At 32.0% G+C, this 26562-nt stretch overlaps 2 protein-coding genes across 2 annotated transcripts; one reads left to right on the top strand and one right to left on the bottom strand.

Moving 5' to 3' along the window:
- Positions 1–599: 599 nt before the first annotated feature.
- On the bottom strand, positions 600–11899 carry LOC148603525 (calaxin-like). Its single transcript, XM_088552199.1, has 7 exons — positions 11721–11899; positions 5864–6004; positions 5143–5256; positions 4676–4761; positions 3608–3673; positions 2947–3051; positions 600–2535 (listed from the first exon to the last, which is right to left on the bottom strand). Exons 1-7 carry the CDS (start codon positions 11794–11796, stop codon positions 2494–2496), a joined length of 630 nt encoding a protein of 209 aa, XP_088408325.1. The 5' UTR covers positions 11797–11899; the 3' UTR covers positions 600–2493.
- Positions 11900–12053: 154 nt separating this feature from the next.
- LOC148603524 (glycylpeptide N-tetradecanoyltransferase 1-like) lies at positions 12054–25927 on the top strand. Its single transcript, XM_088552272.1, has 14 exons — positions 12054–12171; positions 12969–13103; positions 15220–15400; positions 15768–15903; positions 16261–16391; positions 17002–17093; positions 17862–17978; positions 18489–18659; positions 19939–20047; positions 20471–20542; positions 20861–20959; positions 21248–21412; positions 22301–22438; positions 23168–25927. The coding sequence occupies exons 1-14, from the start codon at positions 12071–12073 to the stop codon at positions 23186–23188; spliced, it is 1668 nt and encodes a 555-aa protein (XP_088408398.1). The 5' UTR covers positions 12054–12070; the 3' UTR covers positions 23189–25927.
- Positions 25928–26562: the final 635 nt, after the last annotated feature.

The following is a 26562-nucleotide window of genomic DNA, read 5'->3' as shown; positions in this document are numbered from 1 at the left end:
AACTTGACCATGGGTCAACAGATTTTCACAAAAATTTGACCGCAGATAGATCTCATCATGCTGAATACTTTTAATCATGTCAGAATTTTGCTAAACCTAACAGTTTTGGAGATATATGCAAAAACCTGCTGTCTGACCCCTATGTTCTATTTTTAGTAACAGCAGCCATGTTTTTTAACCGATTAGAAATCCAAATGGTCATTTTGTGGAGGATATTCTAAGGAAGAGTAATCAAGGGAACCAAGGTTATAGCGGTAATCAAAAGAATGTAATCCAAGGACAAAGACCAGACATGGAAAACAGACATACACAACAAAGAACATAAAGTAACTAAAATCATACATACAAAGTAACAAAAATAAATGAGCAACTTGGACTCCACTAAAAACTGGGTATCATTATAAGTTTAATGCAAATCTATTCAGTAGTTTCAGAGAAGAAGATATTTGAAAAATTGTTAACGACGACAACGACGACGGACACTAAGTGATGGCAATAGCTAACATGGTCTATGGCCAGGTTAGCTAAAAAACAGATGAAATTGGATTCCAAAGTCATATTCCTTAAGTGGAAATTGAGATAAATAACAAATAAATAAATAAAAAAAAAATCATAAATCAATTTATTTTTTCATAAAAACAGAATATATAAAAGTTTCATATGAACAGAGTAATAAAAGAGTAAAACTAAAGAATATTGAACAACTAAAATATTGTGCAGAACACATACTAAGTGACTATTTTTAACTAAGAAATGAGCAGATATCATAATAAGCATGAAATACATGTATAAATATTCAAATTCAAGTCAAAGGAGTTGAGTTAACTCATTTAAAGGTAGAAAATTAACTGTAAAATACCACATGTTGACAAGTAAATTCTTATTAATTATTGCTGATTTAGGTTTAGATATTTAAATTCATTAAAAAAATGAATCAGTTAAATTTTGTTGACTGGGGCCACCATTGAAAAATTAAATGTATGATATAAAAAGTCATCATTGGAATTTAAAAAGGGGGAGGGGTAAGAGTTGCATTCCAAAGAATTGGTATTGAATTGAGGCTAAGTTGAGGGTTGTCTAACCTGATAAAGGGTGATAATCTATAGATTATAATTTGGAGGCCACAGTTTTTCTCTTCTTAAAGTATAAGAATATAAAAAAATTCACACTGCATTGCACTAGCTATTGATAACAAGTTAAAATAATAATATACATGATATAAAATATATAAATAAACATTGGACGGAAAGTAATCACATTTCTGCTTAACTTAAACAACATTAAATTATATTTTAAATCAACAGAATCAAGAAGAGAAATTTGAAAATAAAATTTTACCTGTCAAGGTAAGGGGTACATATGTTGTAAGAAAAATGTCAGTCGACAATTGATAAATTGATCGTATAGTTATAGTCATTAAACGATCAAAGGAATTGCAAAAATAATTTTTGCCTTGCAACTGGAAAAATGTGTTCCATAAATCTTAGTGAGCATGTTGAGTGATAGTTGTGCCATAATCGTTGCACAAAGTATACAGTTCCAATGATGATATTGCTACACATTAATATAAACTGAGTGAGCTGAAGTAATTAAGTAGTAGAAAAGTAGTACAAAAAATGAAAATATTGATAAGAAATATCAAATTTAAAAAAAAAACCTTAAATGGCTTTTGTAAGGGAGGTACTGTGTATCTATGTATATTGATAGACAAAAACCTGAAAGGGATATTGCTTAATATTCATAGCTACATATATACACAAGTTATGCAAGCTTTACCATTACAAATCTGTGAACATGTACATTAATTAATGTATATAGTGAAAACTGAAATTTTATAGATGACAAGAACGTGACTTAATGACATTTAAACACAAGTGAACAATTTATTTACACAGTAATTTTCACTTTATTACTCTCTTCTCATGCCTTGGACAACAGAATGAGTATGGATACCTACATACAATTCTATTCTAGTGTTTGCACCAACCCCCTCTTCCATTCTACATTTAATGTTTAAGCAAATACATTTAGATAAAACAAAATTTTAAAAAATACTCCATTACGAAGACAATATAAAATAGTACACAAAAATGTACTATTTTGCACAGAATACCACTCAAAACCATCTTGTTCTCGATTTTCATGGAATTTATTTTTTTTAAATTTAGATTTTAATGAAAACTACTAATAAAGATGTTGGTATTCAATACAATTTGTATACATGTCTATATAAATAGCTCCCATAAGGACGTGTAATTATGAAAAAAAAAAATGACTTGGAATGTACATTGTAATTGCTTCAAATCAGTGCTATTTATTAATCAAATTTTAAGCCTTTGTACAGTAATAATTCATTACATCTAGCAATAATTAAAAGGGGAAATAAGACATTTCATTCTAGCAAAACACGACTCATATAACAATGTCAGTTTTATAACAATGATTGCATGAAATCAGTCAAATCAACATTAATTTCCAAAATTCTGTTAATACTTATTTGTCTTTACAAATCAGGGTTCTGAAACAATGCTTTTTCTGAAAAGAAAAATAAAAAAACAAAATGATACATATCAAGTGTAGCTACTTATCCTATACATAATTTACATACAATAATAAAAATCTGTCGTAATACAACAGAATGGTTAGTAATATAAATGTTTTTTTTCTTTCATTTGCCAATTTTTTTTTATTTTAGATATATTGTTTAGCAATAATTATTGCAACACAATTTAAAAGTGTTAAATAAAAGCTATTTTCATTTTGTAATTTTTGGAAAAATATTTCTTGACAACAACCATTGTTTTCACTACTATAAAATGGTTTCTTTGTGAAGCTTGCAATGATAACACACTATTGTAATATGTCAACATTTGGGTCTGGTGCAATTTAATAGTTTTCACTCATCAAGACTATTAATACTTAAGTATCAAGCTTTCCGCAACTTACACTGGGTGAAGGGAGGCATTTTCCAAAGGCCTCTAACAGTAGTGGTTCTTGTTTTACTGAGGTTGTGAAATCTGCCAGAGATAGTCTACTATCATGATCATGATCCTATAAATAAGAAAATTAACAACAACTTTAACGAAATGTACTGTTTGTACAATTGATGCTCATTATAAACGTACATTAAATTACTAAAATCTTATAGAAAACTTAGTATTTTTCTTTTGATAGCAATTATTAATTAGGTGTCAAAGAAAATCTTTCAATTTATTGATATCTATACATATGTAAATACTTATTATTTATACAGTTCTTACAGAAACGAAGTGTTTCTTTTTTTAATAAAATACTCATTTGAATCGAACAAATCTGTACTATATCTAAAGCAGCTGTAATTTGTCTAGAAGTGTGTTACAAAAACTGAGATCAAAATTTAAACATATTTCAATGATGAAGACATACTTACACAGGAAAATCATAATACAATATGATTTATGTTTTCAGTTAGTCACATGCTGATGGCTAGATACTGCCTGACCAGAATTAACTAGTAGAGTTGTCTCATGGACTATTTTCCACACATCTCTACTTTAGTGAGTTATTTATATTAATTTGCTATATTTATTATGAAAGGTAAAACACATCCAAATAAGCTTTAACATACCATTTTCTTGAGTACTAATTCAACCAATTCTTTAATGTTTTCATCTTGATCTTCATCATGTTGTTGCTGAAAAAGACAAATAAAATAATAGGATCTTCGAATGCTTCAAAACTGAAATACAAATACATACAAATTCTGACAATGACAATGGTAGAGGTGATCAGAAATTCTAATATGACATTCTTCCAACCTCTTTAGACCACAGCCATGCTAAAAAATTGATAAACACATGACCCACATTTCATGTAAGACATAGGCTGCATCTACTAAAATAAATGAAGAAACTAGTCATACTAGAATTGAAATAAATCACGGAAAATCCATTTCATTATTTATATACCATGGGCTGACCATTTAGTTCATTATTTAACCCCTTGCTATCACTTGGGGTAAAATAGTGTGACATAAAGACCAGCCCGTGGTAAAACAATGATGAAATGGAGTTTGCATGATTTATATCTTACACTACAAACAAATAAACAATGTTTTTTTCGGGATCTTCATATTCTATATCTTTGAGTAGCTATAGTCCTTTCTGTCTGTACAGATGTGTATTTCGTACAAAACCTCACATTCATCTCTTATTTAAATTAACCAAATCAAGATGGATAACTCTTGCAAAAGGAAAATTTCATATCCAATATATAATATTTTTTTAAAAGTACAACTAAACATCTGGTCATGTAACTGTTTTGGAATGAGAAATATAAGTGAATATCTTGGGTCTTTTTACATGCATTATCCACCTCCTGATTTGGAAAGACTGCTACTGAATAGTCAATGTGATCTTTTTAAATTAAAAAAAGGTCTAGTACATAAAAATGTTTGGCATTTTAACAGAACTGTGAAAAACTCTACTGCTATTTCTACTTCAAAACTCTATCATCTTTCTTTTAAGGACAATTAATTAAAACTCTTGTTAGATATGAGTGATAGAATAGCCTAAACAGGTTACAGATAAGGATGACAATCAAAATAGACCAGGGTGGATTCTTTTACTGCTGGTGGCTAAGTAGGAATTTGTTACACTAAGTACATCTAACACAAAACAGTCTGAGTATTAAATACCTTCACAATACAGTTTTTCAGAAGCTGGAACATCTCTTCTCTTGATATGTAACCATCTCCATTCAAATCATAAACAGTAAAACAAACTGCAAAATAATAATACACTGACTGAATGTCAGATAAAAATACTTTTAATCCACATCTAAACATCTCCTTTTAATTGTTACAACATTTACAAATATTTTTCAAAAAGAAAATAAGTGAGAAATACATGTACACAAAAATGAAAGGTAAGTTCAATTATATGACAACATGAAACCTGCTTTTTTTCACAAAAATAAACTTCATTACTAATAACAATTATTTGTCCAGGTGATGTTTGATCAATTCATCTTTAGATTGTCATTGCAACAGATTAATTAGTACACTGTATAGGGACTTCCCAAAATTGAATCAGCCTTAATTTTAAAGAGGTAGTTAACAGTTGACTTAAGCCAACACTATATTCAAAATTCAAAAAAGCTTACATTTAATGACTGCATCATCATGCTGTGATTGATCACTAATAAAGGTAGATAATCCAGTCACCCATTCTTCTTGACTGACATAGTTATCACTGTCTCTATCAAAGGCACGAAACACTGTAACATTTTAAATTAATATTTAACTAAAAAGCAGAAAAATGGTCAAATATAAGTGTTAAGTGATATTTATACTGAACTGTAATCATTACATCAAATGAAATACTTATTGATACAATGTATTTAAACATGAAGTTCATGAGAACAAAATTCAAAATTTAATAAAATCGAAGTTTGATAACTAAAACTAACCAGGGAAATGATAGAGAGAAAAACGACTGCAGAACAAAAAATAAATATATATCATCCCACTGAGGTACATGTACATGACAGGGTATATTTTGTTTAACTGGTAATAACACAAAGAGTTTGAAAAGGAAACTGTCCAAGACAATTTCAATTTCCGTGAAAAATCTTCAACATTTTTTCATTTTTTAACTGATTAAAAGGACTTTACCGGACAGTTGATGGCAATAGGAGTACCCCAGGTGCCATGCCTTGACAATAAGGAGGATCCCACTGTGAGAGTAGAAATCAGGCTACTTACAAAACAGATTAGCACATGTCCTGAGACCAAGGCCTAGCTTAATCTAACAGGTCATTTTTTAGAACAATCTTCTCCACATTCTCTAGCTGCAATATCAATAACATATATCTAACATTTTACCTCTGTCAAGTAGAATATCATCTGTCATATCAAAGTGTTGGTGAAGCATATCCCTGAACCTAACTCTATCTAACTTCATTGATGATCCTGCTACTAATTCACTGTGCATACTTATTAACTTTTCAATTTCATGCTTTTTAACTGAAAATGAAAACAGAGAAATGAACATAACAAACTGTCATAAGCAAAACATGGGAGAAATATCAAACATCACTTTAATTGATACACACTAGAACAATTGATTGATGACATAAGAAGGAGATATGCAAAGGTAAATGAATATTAATCTCAGACTTATCAAACAAACACATGTAAATGATAAATATGAAGACTGAAAACCAAAATAGGACATAAAGCATCATTTTATTGAAGCAATAAAAAGCTTTGCAGAACACAGCATGATTAAACCCCAGCCAGTTGAACTCTGTATGGACACACTATTAGTTACTATTATTACAGGTCATTTTGGTTACAACAGTTGGTTAGGATACAATATAGCACAACAGTCGAAAATTCAACTTCAATAAATAGTTCTGCTTTCATGGATCACTTTGTACCCCATGATCTCAAAAAAGGTTATTAATAAGAGAGTAAGCTAGCATACTTCTAGTAAAGAGGAAGATTGATCAAGGGAACCAAGGTTATAGCGGTAATCAAAAGAATGTAATCCAGGGACAAAGACCAGACATGGAAAACAGACACACACACAACAAAGAACATTAAGTAACTAAAATCATACATACAAAATAACAAAAGCAAATGAGCAACTCAGACTCCACTAAAAACTGGGAGCATGGACCAGGTGCACTGGTAGGGTATGTGTCCTCTGCTTTTCTAGAAACACCCGCCAAGTTGCTCATAAAAAGTCAAGTCCGGGGTAGACAAATGAGGAAAGGAAAACTATGACCCATAGAATAAATCAGTTTTCATTGTGCAGATGGATACACAATAACAATCCACAAGTTCATGATGACGACCATAAAACTTTTGTAGTGATGACTTCAATCTGGTAGCAACATAACCCTGTTCCAGAAGCCTATTTGTTAGAGTTCTAGAGCGATACAAAAAGTCTGCGTAGTTTCGGCAAGCCCTGGCATAACGAATGAGTTATGATATAAACACTCCATGCGCAGGTGCTGAAGGGATGTTGCCACAGATGAAAGGAAAGTTGACAATTCTGAATGAAAAGTCATCACGTTTGTCGTAAAGTTTGGTCAACAGTTTTCCTTTACCATCGATTTCTAAGTGTAGGTCAAGATAAGAGGCTGACTTCACAGTGTCTGTAGTATCCTTTATCTCAAGTTCTTTGGGATAGATGTGATGTATCAAATCCCCTAAATTAGGATTGTTTAAAGATAATACGTCATCTATATAGCGGAAACTGAGATTAAAGGATTTAGCCAAACAATATTCTTTCTTTTGGATCAGATCAGCTATAAAGTCAGCCACATAAGAGTGAAGAAACAGGTCAGCAAGTAAGGAGCACAATTTGTTCCCATTGGAATGCCAACCGTTTGTTGAAAAACATGTCCACCACAAAGGACAAATATGTTGTCGATTAAAAATTCCAGCATTTTGTAAACATCTTCCTCTGTATATTTGGAAGATGATTTGGAATTATTTCTAACGAAGTATGAGGAATCTCTACCAAGAACTATATATTTGTATCTAAGTGTACCATCTTTTTTTGAAAAACAATGATGTATAATGTTTTTAAGTCAGGATTTTAACTGAGTATGGGTAATAGAAGTAAACAGTGTTGAAAAAATCATAGGTTTTAATGCTATTATATTCAGATAATAGTCTTGAGCTGATTGTCTCCAAAAGATCTTTCGAATTTTGCAGGATCCACATTGAATTAATACTACTATGGGAGTAACAAGTGTTGTGGTAGGACTGCAGACCCTCTTTGACAGTTGTGAGTATAGAAGTTAAAAGTTTTGAAAGAGGTTTGGTGGTACATTTTGCAGATCCAGCTATGAAACGTTGTTTGTATGGATTCTTGTGGAGTTTAGGAATCCAGTACATAGGCGGTAAATCACAATCATCGTCCTTGGTAGAGAGACCAAAAGAGGATAGCACAGATTTATGGTCTTCCACAATCTCTTCTTTGGAGAGTGTGGTAGCAGTATAGGTCTTATCACTGCTATTATTTTCTATGTCTATCTCTGATAATAAGCACTGGATGTAAAACGTTTTGCAGACAAAAACAATGTTGTTTTGGGCTTTGTCTGCTGGTATGACAACATACTTGCCATGTATAGTAGACAATGTTTTTGCTACATCAGGGTCTTTGAAAACTGTTGTAGCCTTGGCACTCATTGACCTACTTAAAACTTTCATTCCTTTCAAGAGACCTCATGGCCTTTAACCACTCTGACTGAGAATCAATGTCTTCTTGTTCTCGTTTTATCCATTTTCTTGCATAGTCCTCGACAGCATCCATAAGAACTTTAAAGTTATAATTCCAATTTATGGAGCATGGTTCACGGTACTTGGGACCTTTAGAAAGGATATTATGCAGAGATTCGTTTTCAATGATGGTTAAATCTCCCGTAACGACGTGACCAGAAGAACCATATTTGAATGGTGAGTTTTTGCAAGAACAGTCAGATGGTTTAGCCTTGACGTCCTCAATCTCGAGGATCTGCAACAGCCTTTTATAACTGAAAATTTTGGATGCAATGGGTGAAGTAAAGGAATATGAAATAATTGGTATGGATTTGTCTTTGAAATATGGGGGAATTTTGTTGGTAACGCTTTTGTGATGGAGGATATTATCCAAATTAATTGCATCTATACCTTTGTTGACAAACGGTAGTGGAAGAAATGATCGTTTTTCTTCATCTTGACTTTTCACACAAACTGGTTTAAAGAGTCTGTGGAAACCAATATCAAAATGATGGCAACAAGTCTGTATAATGATGAGGTGGGATCAGAAACAGGAGTGTCAAGACTTGTTTTGTAAAGGGAGTGTAGTAGAGTGAGAGGTATAGAATAAAGTTTGGTTCAACTGAGATGAAGTCCCAGAGCCGGCAGAGGATTTTGTATGAAAGGAAGGAGACTATCTATGGAGATAAATTCATGTAACTTAGATGACATATAGTGGCAATGGCCATGACTCCTTTCCCATCTTGAATTTTTGTCAAATAAATTCATCACATTTATGCTATTGCTATATTGGCTTGAAAGGTTTTCTATATTTTTGATGTTGTCATCGCATCCATAAGGAACAATCAATAAAATCTGATGAAAAAATTAAATAAGTCTTTCAAAACCTTTGATCCCTTGTTTCTAAAAGATGGTGAGAGATATTCCAATACAGTGTCCTAGCTAGGGCAAAATGGAGGGGCGCCGCGCCCGGCCCCTATCACGTGCCCCTCTGCCCTTATTGCATACCCCTTTAGTGCCCATTTACAATTACCTGAATGGCCCTTTAAGATTTCCACTCTTGTTAATAAATTATCCCAAGCCAATTAAGAAGTGTCACCTTCATTAACTACAACCTGCCTTAATTAACCTTCAGGTAATTATCAGTGATCAATCAGCTGACCAGGGTTATCCGATAATGATTGACAAGTAGAAAATGAATCGCGATTGGATCTATAACAATTTTATGGACAGCCAATCATTGATTAATAATTAATTTCTACTGTACAAATAATTTTACAAATATTTTCAAGGTAACTGGTCTAAATTTTGTAGAACTACCTGTATAAAGAATTGCTTGTTGCACATGTTTGTTTATGCAAGATGTCAGTTACCTCCCTTACAATGTCAATATTTTTAAAATTTTCTATAGCTTCAACAGTAAAGGACATTTTCCATAAGTTGTAATTGCATTAGTTAAAGAAAATAATATTTCTTTTACTTACTTATGGTTTTGATATTTAATTGAAGCAATATTGAATATTTGTAACATTTCATGCAATATTTCACCTCATCATATGGCATAAATGTAAAGAATCACTAGCCCTTAACAGCAGTTTAGAGAATTTACTGCTTAACTGCAGGAACAGTGACATATCATGTTCACACAACAATTGTTCCATTCAAAACTAATTTTCCAGCTCTTACATAGGGGACCTGAATGCTACTGTAACACATTAACAGCACAATCACCTCTATATATATGTGTTAAAATTCAAAAAGCACTTGCTCATCTGAGAAAGGTCTTTCAATACAATTAGGTGTCATGCATATTTTAATCATGCAATCAAATTTACTCAGTTTGCAAATTATGATGCGACCTTCATTTTCAAAAGTTGACAGGTAAGCAATAAGAATACAAATTACTGACTTAATACAAACATTCAAAATCAATGTCCCTTTTTTGTTGAAAAAAAAAGCATGCTACACATCAAAGTGCCCTCTTCCCTGCGCCCCTCTATTTTCAAATCCTAGCTAGAACACTGCAATACTGATTGAAAAATACAAGTAGGGATTTCCTTGATGAATTCAATGGGGGAAAAATCAAAATCAGATTAGGAATAATGATAATAAAACTTTATTTATTCTAAATAGTTCTGCTTTCAAAATTGGATCACTTTGTACCCAATGATCTCAAAAAAGGTTATTAATAATAGAGTAAGCTAGCATACTTCTAGTAAAGAGGAATAATCATCAAAATCAGATGAACAAATTAAAAAAAAAGCCTTTCAAAGAAGCCTTCCACATCAATTTAAAAAAATGATTTCTTAGATGTGCCCCCACTTTGGTCCCAGATAGGCAAAAGTAATATGGGTCTCATGATTTAGGAAAAGAAGTCTCAAGCAACTAGAAGATTTTTAATTATATCTATATATTCAACTTCCTCATCTTACAGGTAACACCTGCCTCATATCAATAATATGGTCCCAAAGGGGAGTGATATTATTTGTATTATCAAGTGAGTTCTGTATACTTATGGCCTGAAACAGCATTAATAACCGGTTTGTACCTTCACTTCAGATTCAGGAACTTAAAAATAACATCATGGCAGCTGCATTTGTGAATACTTAAATTATAAATGCGGTTGGGAACCAAACCAGTCTAAGAAAATATTGCTAGCTTTAATGATTAAATACAAATCGATTTATAGCTCTTTCCAAAAGAGTAATCAAGGGAACCAAGGTTATAGCGGTAATCAAAAGAATGTAATCCAGGGACAAAGACCAGACATGGAAAACAGACATATACAACAAAGAACATAATTAAAGTAACTAAAATCATACATACAAAGTAACAAAAGCAAAAGTAGGGATGGCCAAAACAGTCAACAGATGTTTAGAAAAATAACTATTATCAATTTTACCCAAAATTCTTGGGTGCATAAAAATTGTGAAAGGCTAACGAAACAAAGAGATGAACTGATAAGAAGTTAATCAATACACAACAATTAACAAATTAAATCAGAATAAAAGAAAGAAATCGAAACAGAATGAAACAAAACAAAATGAAATAAAAAAATATCAGAAGTATTTTGCAGTTTATAGGTACAATAATGTTTAATAACATACATCAGTCATCAGGAAGATTTAAACTGTATATTGAAAGGTTATTAGAATAATAACACAGGGCTTACAAAATGGAAGGTGGCATGAATTTATGTTTTTTTTCTGGAACATTTCAACTTTCACCTGTCTCATAATACCTTGTAATTTGCTGGACAGCCACATCATGCACATGTGTAGATATAAAAACTCAACTTTATGAGCAATTCACATTCTGTGATTTACAAGAGGGAAATGCAGAGAGAAAGTAAAGGTGTCTGTCGCGTTAAGGCATACAAATATCATGATCGTGGCCCCACACTGGCCACACCACCAGCTGTTGCCTTGAGAATTCTTGAATTTTATCAACATAATTTTCAACCTACATTGACAATCATGTTTCTTCGTCAGCTTTTCGATAAGCTTCGTTTGTTCTTGGCGTTTGCTGTTGTGGCGAGACATTCTAAGACTGTGTTTTCTATATAATTACACTGGAAGTGTCTGTAGAAAGTGTTTTTGGCGTTTTGTTGTCAAGCACTGTGCACATGCGCACTTCATGTCGTTTGTGCGAGACGGTTGTGTAAATATTTAAAATAAATCAAACAAAGACAATATAAAGAACTCGAAAATCCATGAATAAATTAATTATTTCATTCTGATAAGTTTATTTTAACGTTATTGCTAATTCTTTATTTTATCCAATCAGATTGTTCGTTGTGTTACACAAATTAGCAGCATGGCGGATGCTGATTCTTTGCACGATATGAGCTCGGATCAAGACCAAGATCTGAGCGCTGTTGATGCAGACGTGGAAGAAGATGAAGTGTCAGAACAAGGGTATACTACTTAGGATTTCGAAAGACCATTTGTGTTACCAATATGAATCGAAGTGATTTTATAACTGGTCATTTATTGACCCTACCCAATATGAAAAACGTCTCCTTTCGACATTTCACCAATAGGTCTACCTTATTTTTATATGCAGAGTTTGTCTTTTATTAATGGCTTGGGCTTCTGGCGCCCTCATGCAAACATGTGGTTAACTGAAAGAATGAGTATACTTTCAGTTAATTTAACCAAGATGATGAATGTCTGTCATTTTAAAAACAACTCTTTACTGAGTTTGGTGCACTGTATTTCCCTCTTTTGAAATGTTCCTAATTATGAACTACTGAATCCAAATTTTGTTAGTCAGTGCTAAAATACATCTGTTTTTATGTAGCCTAAGATTTGCCTGAGTTAATATGTTAACACAGTACCGTTGATACAAGTTACAATCTAAACTATGGTGTCATAAATTAAAATTGATCAGCTATTCTGCTTGTGATGTTTATAAGAGTAATCAAGGGAACCAAGGTTATAGTGGTAATCAAATGAATGTAATCCAGGAACAAAGACCAGACATGGAAAACAGACATACACATCAAAGAACATTAAGTAACTAAAATCATACATACAAAGTAACAAAAGCAAATGAGCAACTCAGACTCCACTAAAAACTGGGAGCATGGACCAGGTGCACTGGTAGGGTAAGCATCCTCTGCTTTTCTAGAAACTCAAGCAACTAGAAAAAAAAAATGTAAATCTACTGTTCGTTTAGCTAAAACTTATTTTTATTATGTTCTTTATTATAGATTAGAAGCAGCATCTAAAAAGAAACATAAAAAGTATTTGAAGAAGAGAAAACATAAAGATATGGAGAGATCTAGTGGTGATTCAGATGGACAAATAGTTAATGATGATGAAGATGAGGAACATATCTCAAGCAGGTAAGGATATTTCTATACCCTTCATTTTTCAGGAGATGAACAGTGATTATGGTGTCTGTCCAGCAGACTGTACTTCCATCAACAACCTTTTTGTTACAGTTTTTCATACAAGTACTTGTCACAAGCACTTGATATTTTGACAGAAACTACATGTGCACTGGAGATATGCCACATTGTGGGATTGATGTCAGACTGGAGTAATTGACATCAACTTCAAGTTTAATTAATTTAAACAGTCCTTAAACTGGCAGATTTTCTAGCTTAATCTGTTATGATCTTTTAAAATGCATAATGCATTCTACACAGACATGAAATAATTAATGTTGATCTTTGACTAAGTCCCTAGTCAAAATCTGCCACTTTGAAATTGGCTTTTTTGAACATGATCATCTACATAAGCTTTTCTCATGCAGTACTTTTAACACCTTAGAAGCTATGAATAGTATATCCATGAAAATTTAGAATTTCTTGCACTTATAATTGTTTCAACCTCAAGCTGTCCCATAAAGCTACTATTATAACCTCTTTTCTTAATTTGAGGACTTTCCATTGACTAGTATCAACCAGTTAATGAGTATTGATCAAGATAGTTAATCAGGGTTTTAGCTAGGATTTTGAGGGCTTTAGTCCATTTTGCGTAAAGCACGGGCAGCAGAATTTTGTAAATAGTCAATAGTATGACACTAAAGATATAAATATGAAAATATATTTATTTAAGTTTACAGATACAGACGTAACAATAAATACAATAAATGTTACAAAATAACATATTTTCTATTAGAGAACGTGTGTTACGTAATAAAATAAAATAGTTACTATTAGAAAAAGAGGTACTATTTGACAAAAGCAACTATTATGGTATGACCTGACACTCAACTAATAAGAGAAAATCATCCTGTCATTTGCCAAAAACCAAATCTCAAATGCCCTCTTCAACATAAAACTCCTCAAATCAGAAGGATGGAGACAGATCTTTAGAAGAGAATTGACTGATGAAACCTTGAGCCTGTTCTTCAGATAGATCTTGATCAGATTATACTTACTAAATCCCCTTGCACAGTCACCAAAAGATAAAGCAGGAACTAGACAGATAGAAAGGACCTTTGCCACATTGGCATAGTCAGCTGTAGAATTTTGAACTCTGTTCCATGATGTCTTACTGCTGGGTGGTAATTTTTTAGTAAGCTACGACCCCGGATCATGAGTCGAATTGAAGAAGTTCGCAATCATGGTGATTTCATTTCAAGAAGAAAAGGGAATTGTAAAATAGATATCTATCATTGATTAATACTACCTAATTGTCTGGTATTGCGGTAAAAGTAATTGAAATCCATTAGATGACCAGACACACATCGGAGAGATTGTATATATAATATGTGCATTTAAATTTCTTAAAATAGATAGCTATGTATGTGCAAGGTTCGTGAAGGGTTTTATTTTATACGGGAGTAAATATCTTTCGGCATCCATTAAAGATCGAAATTGTTAATCTCGACTAATCATTAAAATAAAGATATGTATATAAGTTATATTTTAAACGTACTTAAAATCTGAAATGTCTTGAGTAAGCTTTTTTCGGCAGTCAAAAATAAATGGCTGAATATGAGTGAGTACCCTGGGATTATCTTTTGTGTTTCTAATGATCAAAAGATGGATAAATTGTTGTTTATAGGACTATTAACAATGCACATATCAGGGATGCCAGGTTAACAAAAATAGAATGAATTTCACACCTGGTTGACCAGGTAATTACCAAGTGTAGGGTCATAAACTTGTCAGATCATAAGGCCAGGTGAAATTATGTAACTTTTGATTGACAGTTTTTAACAACATATATATTTAAGGTGACGAAAATTTATCTGAAATACTTTTTGAGTGGAATCTTTTTTTTATACACTTTTCAAATTTTAATTGACCAAAATGATCTAAAACATTTTCATAAATGGTGAAAATGACGAGCGCTAGCTAAATCACTGTGGTGAATTTATCAAAACAACAGATCAAAACAAGGAATGGGTAAGTCTAGCCTAACTTGTATTTTCAAGTTCACGATGTTGATAAATAGGGAATCTGCTCTGGTAGGAACTTCTTTAAACAATCTTTTCACTTTTCCTAGGTTACCAGTCATTACCAGTAAGTCAGATCAGATGATGTCAGGTATGGAGGCTGACTCAGAAGGTCAAGGATCAGGGTCTAAAGGTAGAGGGAAGAAGGATTCAGCTTCCACTAATGATATTCATGCAGAGGTGGCCAGTGCATCTGGTCCAATCAAAGAAAATGCCCCTGGCGTCGTAGATGTAAGAGTTCATAAATGATTACAGTTCACTGTCAGCAGTAAAGATAAAAAATAGGGTTACTGTCATAAAATGAATTTTTGATTTGTGAGTTATGACTTGATCATTATTGAGGATTTAGTCAGAATAAGCTAAAATTTATAATAAAATGATTTAGTTACAAGGTACATTGTAAACAATGATAATTTGTTGTTCATTTTAGTTTTATGAGTTGTAAAGTAATTAAGGTAGCTTTTCAATATCTTATATCAATAGTTTTTGTAACTGAAAGTTAGAGTGTAGTGTCAGAGACTTTTTGTTTCAGATTTAAACTGAACTTTCAATTTAATGCTTTTTCCAATGCCTTACACTTGGGCTTTTTTTCCCTCAGTCTAATCTGAAACTTCAAAGAATCCAGAAGGCAGTGGAATTACTGACATTGTCTTCCCAAGGAGCTCCAAAGAGTATGGAAGAGGCCAGTAAAAAGAGATACCAGTTCTGGGAAACACAACCAGTTCCTAAAATTAGTGAGTCATTACTCAAAATTGATCAACTTATATGAGCTGGTGATTGATGTTAAACATTGCAAAGAAGGTTTGAGACATAAAACTTAAAGTTTATATCTATAGTTATACAAGAATAATTTAATTTGATTTATAACAGGCTTTCTTATTGGTTAGCTCTCATTGAAGTTTAAGATATGGGACAGCTTGGTTTTTGAACAAGCCATTCCAAGTGTACTAGGATGACATCCAACCTTAAAATAAGTGGCATATCTATTGATAAGGTCTCTTTTAGGTTAAACCTGCCTCATGTTACACTATACAACTTAAAATAAGATTAGTATATTAAATTTATTTTCATTTAATTAAATACAATTACAGATGAGAAAATACAGACATCAGAAAACCATGAGATAGAAGAAGACAAACCACAGGGAGAGATCAGACAGGAACCATATTCTCTGCCTGGTGGCTTTACGTGGGATACACTTGATCTTAATGATCCTCTTATTGTAAGGAACTATTGTCTTAGAGTTAGCAAACTTTGTATCTTAATAATCCTCTTATTGTAAGGAACTATTGTGTTAGAGTTAGCACACTTTGTATCTTTGATAGCTGAAAGAGAAGTTCAAAATTTTGTTCTCCATCCTTTGACCTTTTAAAGGTTATTTTTCCTGTACTTGGAGTAACAAGAGCATGATGGTAAACTGTTCAAATAGTTTTTAGATATAAGTTGTATGATTTATCAGGGCTTAATATTCTCTTAAATTTTAAGTTGTCAAAAAAACAAAGTGTAAATACTTTTGATAAATAAGTTAATGAGAAAATATGATAGGACTCTAGAATTTTTAATTTTCTCTTATCCGGAGGTAAGGTGATCTTCAAAATATAAATTTTCACAAAAAGAAACATGTAAAACTTACAAATATGTCTTTAACATGACTAAATTTCACTGCTGCAGTATTCTGGAATTTTAGAGCTCTGGTACTTCAAGAAAACTCCTGTCATATGGTCATCTTAAGATTGTATATGATTAAAGGACAACATTGGATTTCAGTTTACAAACTGTTTTTTAATTGCTTTATGGACAGAGTTGTTATATGATTTGTTTTATTGTTGTAGTTGAAAGAGTTGTACACATTACTAAATGAGAATTATGTAGAAGATGATGACAATATGTTTAGATTTGATTACTCTCCTGAATTTTTACAATGGTAAGACAGTTGAACTACATAGTATGATGAGTTAAGTAAAAAAAATGCTAGCATGCTACATGGTAAAATCTCAACATACGTTTTGAAAACACCTTAAATACATTCTTTTTTTTTCTGGCTAATGAAATAATTCATGAAAAATCATGTTTTCAATGAGATTTCATATATGATAAGAGTGTACAATGGGAAAACAGTTTAATTATGATGTTAAATAATGGAAATAATGCTGGCCTACTCAGACATGATTTTCTTCAGCTTTTTCAAATGCAGATTTTACTGTTATGTTTCTCATTTCACTTCTGATTTTGTTGATTTCCTCTTTTTGTTGGTTTTGTAAAATTTTGCCTGCGTGCTACATTCATGATATGGTGGTATTAAAAATTGTTGAATGTACAATTAGATGTAACTGGTTAGTTAAATGTCAGAATTTTTAAAAGTAGCTATTTCTCTCAACTAGATAAAAGTTTTTTTTTCGTTCTTAACTTACGTGTACAATCTACCAAGATGAATGAGTTTTGGGGTTTGAGTTATTTTGCAAATAATGGTTAGAACTAAGTCAATGCATTAAATGCTGGTGTCCATCTGACAATTAGTAGAGATCTCATGCTCTTATTTACAGGCATTGATCAATTGTTACTGGTCAATGCATCCTAAAATCCTCAAAAACCATGTGATTTGATTGTTGTACTGTCATTAAGCAAGAAAATATTACGATGTTAATCTTTTACTTTTTTTTGTAAAATTTTATGTGTATCTGCTATATTGTAGGGCATTACAACCACCTGGATGGAGAAAGGATTGGCATTGTGGTGTTAGAGCTATGAAGAGTAGTAAACTTGTAGGATTTATTAGTGCTGTTCCAGCTCATGTTAAAATTTATGAACGGTAAGTCAGTACGATGTTAGAATATCAGATAAATTAAAGGAGTACAGCTGAGGTGTTTTGTACTCTATGTTATACAAAATGTTTATTTTTTGTTCACACTGTGTAATCTTTTAGTTAAAATCATAAAATAGTCATTTCTTGTCATTTAACGAATTACAATGTATTAATCTGTAAAATATACAGATATTAAATAAAGTAATTTAGGTTTAAGTCAGTGGGTCTCTTACAGTAGAATAGTGTTGTTGAATCAACTTTAAATCATTTATCAAAATCTAATTATAATTGTATAATATATGTAAGTGTTGTTTGTTTTGTTTTTGTTGTTTTTTTTTCAAATAACACAAACTTCTTGAAATTCAGATAAAATGAATGATTTGTTTTCCAAATGTGTATCAACATAGGACTTCCATAATTGTGAGAGCTCTGCTCACGGACTGGTATGGGTTGAGGGTTCATAATTGTGAGTACTATACATATTATTGTAATTAGTGACATTTATTTACTTTTCAGAACAAAAAACTTAGTAGAAATAAATTTTCTATGTGTACATAAGAAGTTAAGGTCAAAGCGGGTGGCACCTGTGTTGATTAGAGAAATCACTAGAAGGGTTCATACACATGGTCTGTTCCAGGCTGTATATACCGCTGGAGTTGTTTTACCTAAACCTGTAGCTTGTTGTAGGTAGGTATCATTTTGTGACCCTCATAACTTTGTAGTGTGAAATTTTAGAATTATTTTTATTAGTCATTAGTTGATGTCATTTTTTCAGTCATTAAAATACAAGGATAAAATACTATTATTCTTCATTAAAGAAGTGTGACTCATCTATCATTCCTTGAGTCTGTGACATCCACGAATACTGGTGAAGATATTGAATGGACATAGAACCATATGCATTAAATATAGTAATGGAATTCTTTGTAATGGAAGACACTACTATTGAGATTGACATGTGCTATTTTTAAGATATTGTGACAAAAAAAATAATGTTAAAACCAAGTGGAACAAGAAAAAATTTACAACCTTTTTCAAGTGGGAATACATCACAGCAAAACATTCTTGACTGTGTACCAGTCCATATAAAATACAGACACTGTCTATTATAAGGTGATTCATGGTGTAGAAAAACCCATGGATCAGATATGGCTTTTTTGGTCTACATATGCTATATTTTTAAGTGGCAATAGTACTTTCTGTGTTTAGATCTGTACTTTTGAGAAAACTACACTTTTACCTCCCACTAAAAATCAACCAAATCAAGAACAATAACTCTTGCAAACTTCTAAGGTCTCACTAACCACTTCTAACGTTTCCATTACTTTACATGTTAAAAAAGTAATTTTCAAAGTCTCACTGTGAATTCCCAGGACAAATGACATCTTAAAGTTGCATATCGTTGTGAAGCTTGGAAAATAAGGCTTCCAAAATCATTATGCTAATGGTACGATGATAGTAGAAATTCTTCACAAAATTTACTTGAATAAATAACACTGAAAATCTACATTTTTACCTGTTCTGCTGACAGCATTGAGGCAAATTACTCACACATGTAAACAATATTCATACACTTTTGTAGTTAATTACATATATGATTTTAAAGTACACATTCTCAGCTTCATTTTGACTACTTTTAATCATAATACACACAAATAATGCACTTACAATGCATATGTCTAGGTTCAGTGTGTTTTTGGTACTACATAGTGGGGTGGCCATTTGACCCGGGAAGTGGTTAGTGAGACCTAATTTCATGTACAATCTATACAAATGTGTCGACCAAATCAAGAACAATAACTCTTGCAAAGTGCTAATTTCATGTACAATCTATACAAATGTGCTTTTGTTTCTGAATAAGAAATAAAACTGAATTCGGTGGGTATAATTATAGTCTACATTACCAGGAACAAATATGTTATTCAAGTGTTGATATTTATAAGTTCTTTTTTTCTGTTTTTTGCAGATACTGGCATAGATCTTTAAATCCTAGGAAATTAATAGAAGTAAAATTTTCACATTTAAGTCGAAACATGACAATGCAGAGAACATTAAAGTTGTATAGACTACCTGATGTGAGTTGAAACAGTTGGTGACAGTTTTTTTTTTGTTTTTTTTTTTTGCATTTAAAAATTTTGTGTATTTTTCAATTTTATATGTATTTTGTTTAATATCCACCCTCAGGGTGTATAGATAAATATCTTAGTTTTTGAAGTCATAAAACAAAAGAAAAAACATGTGATGCCTCTTTGATTTAAAAAGGAAAACTGATGTGTTAAGCCTGAGAATTTTACTGAAAATAATCTGTAGATAGTAAATTAATAGATAAGAATAGCCAAGAGTAGTATATAATCAATGATTTTTTTTACAATTCAGGCTATGTTAATGCTTAATTGAGAAAAGTATTGTAGAAAACTTTTAATATTTTATACAATTTTACATCATAGAAACCAAGTCTGAGGAAAAAAGATTTTTTTTATTTTCAAATGATTTTACAGGCACCCAAGACTCAAGGGTTCAGGAAATTCACACCTACTGATGTACCTGATGCTTACAGGTGTTTAAGACAGGTGTGTATTGTTAGAAACCACTTTAGTGGTTTTATGGTTACAGCTCACATCTAATACAGAATCATATTGTTAAGTTTCTGATCTCTGGGTGTGCTGCCTATGGAAGATTTGTCAAGTAAGTCGATATGGACCACAAATTTTGAAATTTTCCAAGAGGTTCTCTAGATACATTTACATGTAGATTGTTGAGCAGATTTCATGCTCAGTGTAAAGCTACCTTAAACCCAATTTAATCACCAAAAAACATCAATTATTCCCACTGGGTCAAGTTATACAGAATTTCAATGTCACATATGTATGTATTTTCCTTCCTTTCAGTATTTAGAGGGTTTTGATCTGGCGCCATTATTTACTGAGGAAGAATTTCGACATTGGTTTATCCCAAGGCCTGGCATAATAGACTCATTTGTTGTGGAGGTAAAATATTCATTCACCTTTCAATTGTTTTTCTCCAATTTTAAAAGCAGTTTAACATTTAACAGATATGATATGAAAGTACTTGAACTCTTAACTGCAGGTTGAAAAAAAAATGGATGATAGTGGTTGAAGTTGTTAGGCTGATAGTGTTAGTGCCATGACAACCAGAATCTGTTCAAAGCTTATTGTTTACATGTTTGTGCATAAAATAAATATAACTGCTCTCATTCCCTCTACTTGACATTTTCATGCATATTTGTTTTGTTTTGTTTTGTTTTTTTTTTTCAGAGAGATGGCACTATAACAGACTTTGTTAGCTTTTATACCCTGCCATCCACTGTAGTTCACCATCCTGTTCATAAGACATTAAAAGCAGCATATTCATTTTATAATGTTAGTGGTAAGACACCATGGCAAGACTTGATGCAGGATGCTTTAATTGTAGCAAAACAAGTAAGTGTGTGTGTATAGATTTGTATGTTACATATTGTTTATGGTTTAATTATGGAATGATTTGTAATCCTGTAATGATAATTTTAATTCTTTAAAAAAATGAATTGCTGGTCACAAAATGAACAATATTGATTACATTGTCGTTTCATTTTAAAGTTATTTGGTTTAATTTGGAGGTCTGTAGAACATGAAGATTGTTATAAATATCATATTAAGGGTTTCCCTTTCGGTGAAAAAAGGGAGACAAGCATTATATTGACAACAATATCTTGTTCTAGTATGACATGCTTCACAGGTTATTATACCACAGCTTCTGTGACATGGTGATAAACATATGATCAGATCAGTGTTCTACACATATTTCTGGATGTTTTATCCAATTTTACTGACATCACAATATAATTTTGGTCCACAATGGTCAACACTTCATGTAACATCAAGACTGCATCTTTTCATAAAGAAGAGGTTTTCCCTTCACAGTCATGGCAAAATTCATCGGACCATCGGACATGACCGGTACTTCTAGCTGCTGGTCCGGTAAAATCTGTGTGATTTCCGGACCAGATGTCTGGTACGTTATTTATTATTAGACACACCTCAGCTGGAACTTCCGGTTTAAAGATGGCGTCTGAATCGAGTAAAAAAAAGCAATGCAAAATTCTTGTTTATTCGGTCTGGCAGATAATTGTTTGGTCCAGCAGATTTTGTTTGGTTGTCGGACCAGATGTCTGACAGGTTGAAAAATGATTTTGCCAGGTCTGCCTTCAATGTCATTATTTTACCCAGCACTAATGCATGGGGTAAAATAGACAACTTAATAGGCCAGCTCATTCACAAAAATAAAATGGAGTCTCTGTGAATTATTTCATAAGTATTCCTTTTCTCTAGATGGGATTTGATGTATTCAATGCCTTAGACTTAATGGATAACAAGGAGTTCCTAGAGAAGTTGAAATTTGGTATTGGTGACGGCAATTTACAGTACTATCTCTATAACTGGAGGTGTCCACAGATGAATCCTGATAAGGTATGATAGGCCTGGCTGCCAAACAACTTGGAATACTTTTAATTTTTACAGTAACTCCATTCAATCATTGGATTTATGATGTCACAAACAGTTAGGAATATTCTCAGACTTAAAAGGTCTTTTTCAAATTTAATTGTACCATGACTTGATTAACTTAATCTTTCTGCATGAAGTCTATTCCTGATAGATATTTTCAACTGATTTTACCTTTTTTCTATTCTGAGATAGTCAAGTCTAGATTCACTCGATCCATTTTTACGCCCTCACCATTATGCATTAGGGATATGACTTCAGTTACCTTGGTTATAATTATTTAATAATATTGTTCAGCTATAACTTTGGAACATTTAATGGGAATGATTAAGGGCTGTTCCAGTAAAATGTATGTGGGATGGGGGAAAGCACTTTTATTCTTTGTGTGTGGTTGGTTGTTCAGGTCTCATGACAAAATATAAAGTTTAATACAAAACATCAATAGAACTTCTATGGGTGACTCCCTTGGTGAAAAAGTGCCTTCCCCAGGTACTTCATATCTTTTAATGGAACCGTCCTTAGAATCTTATTTGCATCTTCATCGTGGAAGGTATTCCATGTCTGTTACTTAATTTTATAACATTGATTAACAAAGTGAAAGTAACATTTACAGTCTTTCTTTTTTGACTATTGTTATAACTCTTCTATTGTTCTAATATTTGTTAGGTAATAATTTATATTTTACATGTTTTGTAGATTGGCTTAGTGTTGCACTAGTACTTTCAAACAATAGAATTTACCATACTGTGATCATGTGACTTTTAAAAGTACAAGTGACCCTAGCAGACATGTAACCTGAAAGCCATAGATCTGACTTGAATTACTATTAACCAGCATTTCTAAAGAAAGCCAGATGGATGATGGGAATATTTTGCAGGGAGTACATAAGTAGTAGAGCTGTTCCAGTCAATAATCTAAACTATCTCTTAAGGAGGTAGATACAGGGTAAGGGACACAACTCTTAAAAATCATTGGAACGTTTGTGTTCAGCATTTTACATCAATCTTATGTAAGCCTCTAATTAACTTATATTCTGCTTTAAACGAAAGCTTGAGAGGCTTTGGTGAAATTGAACATAATACAAACATATCACTGATTTCATGAGTTATGTCCCTTACCTTAGGTATACCTCCTTAAGCCATCTTTTGCTTAGGTTGATTGAGTCAGTATTTTATGAATACAACTTTTGAATGAGTTCTGAGAATGGTAATTTGCATGGAAGATTTTTTACTGGTACAGCCCTCAGCGATAACTCATAAAATGAGGAAATGATAGCTGTGTATGTGTGGTAATCGTCACTTGCTTTGTGTGAAAATGAATTATATTTGCCTCTAAGTCATGGTTTTAACATTGTTCGAAGGTTTCTAGCAATTTATACAAGGGGTCTGAAAGATGTTTTACATAACTGAAAAAATGATATAGAGTAAAAAATTCCAGCTTGTAAACAACTTGTTTAGAATGCTGGTGATATTGAGAAAATCATATCCATGCCATTGAGTCCTACAATACTACACTCATTCAGAAAGTTAAAGAAAGTACTTTACCTGAGTACAAAGGATCTGATTTTTCCCCTTAATTTATTTACACATGTAGTCATTTTTAAGCATTTTATATAGTAGCATCCATGTAAAATTGAAATCAGTTTTTAGTGTTTTTATCATTTGTGAGAAGATGTTGCTTTATTGGTATAGGAAGTTGAAAACAGAATATACAATATACAGGCATGTCTGATAACCCGGATACAGTGGCTTATACTACAGTAGAGATGGACTTCGCCCATTTCACTTTCTATGGTTGAAGTCTTTAACTCTTCAAGCAGTTTTAAGATTACATAACATAAATGTAAGAAATAGAAGCTTAGGTACATTCACAAAGTACTAAATTAGGCCCACAGCAGAATTCTAGTCTTTCAGCAATTTCTGCTTTTTGTGTTAGCTTCCTAAAATTATGTCTTTGGTCCAATCTAATTCTTTTTTAATCTTTGAGGTATTAAAGGCAAAATTCACCTGATATGGTGTGTATAATGGGGCCTTTTACTATAACTTTGTTTTATAAAATCTGAATCCTGTATGGTTAAGACATGTTTATAATGGCATGAATGGTTGTGTGTATTAGGGCCATATTGTGGAAGAAAAACCAGTGACACTTGTATCTTAATAGTGTTCATTTTTTTATCATTGTACTTATATTGTGCATGGTTCTTTGCAGTCCTATGAATGAATTAGTGTTGCTTGTTCTTGTATGCTGATTGTAAATCTAGATGAATTTTATCACATGTAAAGGCATATTCATACATGTGTACCTTATAGCAGGAAATTTTAGAGAGCTGCAGATTTTGTGTTATTTAAGCAATCGTGTCAACACCTTTAAAGATAATGTTTTTTTAATTATTTGTTTTGAATTTGCAATCACAATTGAGTTCACTAATAATCACTTACCTGTGAAATGCATAGGGACTCAACAAAAAAACTATTTCACATCTTATCCTTGTAAAAAAATTCCTCTAATTTACATTACATTAGACAAGAAATTATATGTGTAACCAACTTCGGATTGAAATACAATTGGATCTTCACTGAGTCAATAAGGAAAAACCTATAATTTTATAATTTCTGCTAATTTACGAAGCTACTAAAAATTCCTGCTATATGGTGGAACTTTGAAATTAATATTTATTACATAATTTATACCATCATTAGTGCTTTCAATTTATGAAGTCTGTGTTGATGAATGAATTTACTTCAGGGAAACAGATGAAATATTGTTCTATTAAATCTAATTCATTAGGATTTTTAAAATATTATTTGTACTAAAACATTGGTCCAGTTTTGTTGAAATTATATCCCCTTTTGTTTAGAAGTAGCAGTTTCTCTGTGTCTTTATGCTTTAAGACTTGAGTAAAAAAAAAATGAAAAATATGACTTTCAAGATCAATAGAAAATTATTATCCCACCTATCCAGCTTACAAAACAAATTACATTGTCAATTTCTACTTTTTCAAAAGAAAAACAATAAAGTTGCTAAGCAAAGACCTTTCTTACTTATTTATAGGGGGCCTTACATGTTCCTGTACACTGCAATTAGTTTCCTTCTCAGTCAAATGATATTTTTTAAAAGATTAGATATGATGTATAAATTGTCCATTCTCACTGGAGTTAAAGAAAAAGAGCATTAATTTGATGTAATGTATGAGATGAAATTCTGTTTATAGATATTAAGAGAATTTCAATATTTGGTAGTATCTTAATGGACCTTTTACCAAAGAACTGCCTTAGAATCAAATTGTGGTTTTCTTTATGGTATTTCTGTTGTCTGTTGATGGGTATGATAATGTCTGATTTGTTTGGTTTTGTTTTTTTGTGTACTTTTGTAGATTAATTATGCCATTTTTATTTATTTGATTGTATAATGCATAAAAACTCATGTCAAACTGCAAAGTAAAGATTATTTATACCACACAGTTCTTCACTTCTTACAAGAATTACAGTTGGTTTGTTGGTTCACTTGTCTTGTTCTGACTTTCTGAAAGGGAAGTCAAGGGAACCAGGATTCGAACAGTCTAATTCCGAGATAAAGACTAGGCATAGAAAAAAGATACACACATTAAGAACAATACAATACAATTCTTTTATTAAACTAATTATAGATACTCAATGGGCCGTTATATATTGAAATTCATGATTCAGGTTACAAAGGAACTTAACCATTCAGACAACAATTATTTTATGATTTGACAAGCATGAAATATCCAAAATAATGGGCATATAGAAACAAAATTAAATGAGCATCCTGAACTCCTCTAAGTACTGGGAGAATGGACCACGCCTAGGATCATTGAATATGCTGACATGTTAGTCATATGTATCAACAGACTTGTAAGACTAATCAAGGAAATGATTCTAGCGAAAATCAAAAGAATGTAATCCAGGGACAAAGACAGACACAAACAACAAAGAACATAAAGTAACAAAAACATAAATAATCAAAATAATACATACAAAGTAACAAAAGTAAATGTGCAACTCGGACTCCACTAGAACCTGGGACCAGGTGCACCGGCAGGGTAAGCATACTCTACTTATCTAGAAACG

The sequence above is a fragment of the Perna viridis genome, chromosome 11, assembly GCF_037379345.1.
Source record: "Perna viridis isolate PV_CMFRI_1.1 ecotype Kerala chromosome 11, ASM3737934v1, whole genome shotgun sequence".
In the NCBI taxonomy this organism is placed as follows: Eukaryota; Metazoa; Mollusca; class Bivalvia; order Mytilida; family Mytilidae; genus Perna; species Perna viridis.
This window is presented reverse-complemented; position numbering and strand designations above follow the sequence as displayed.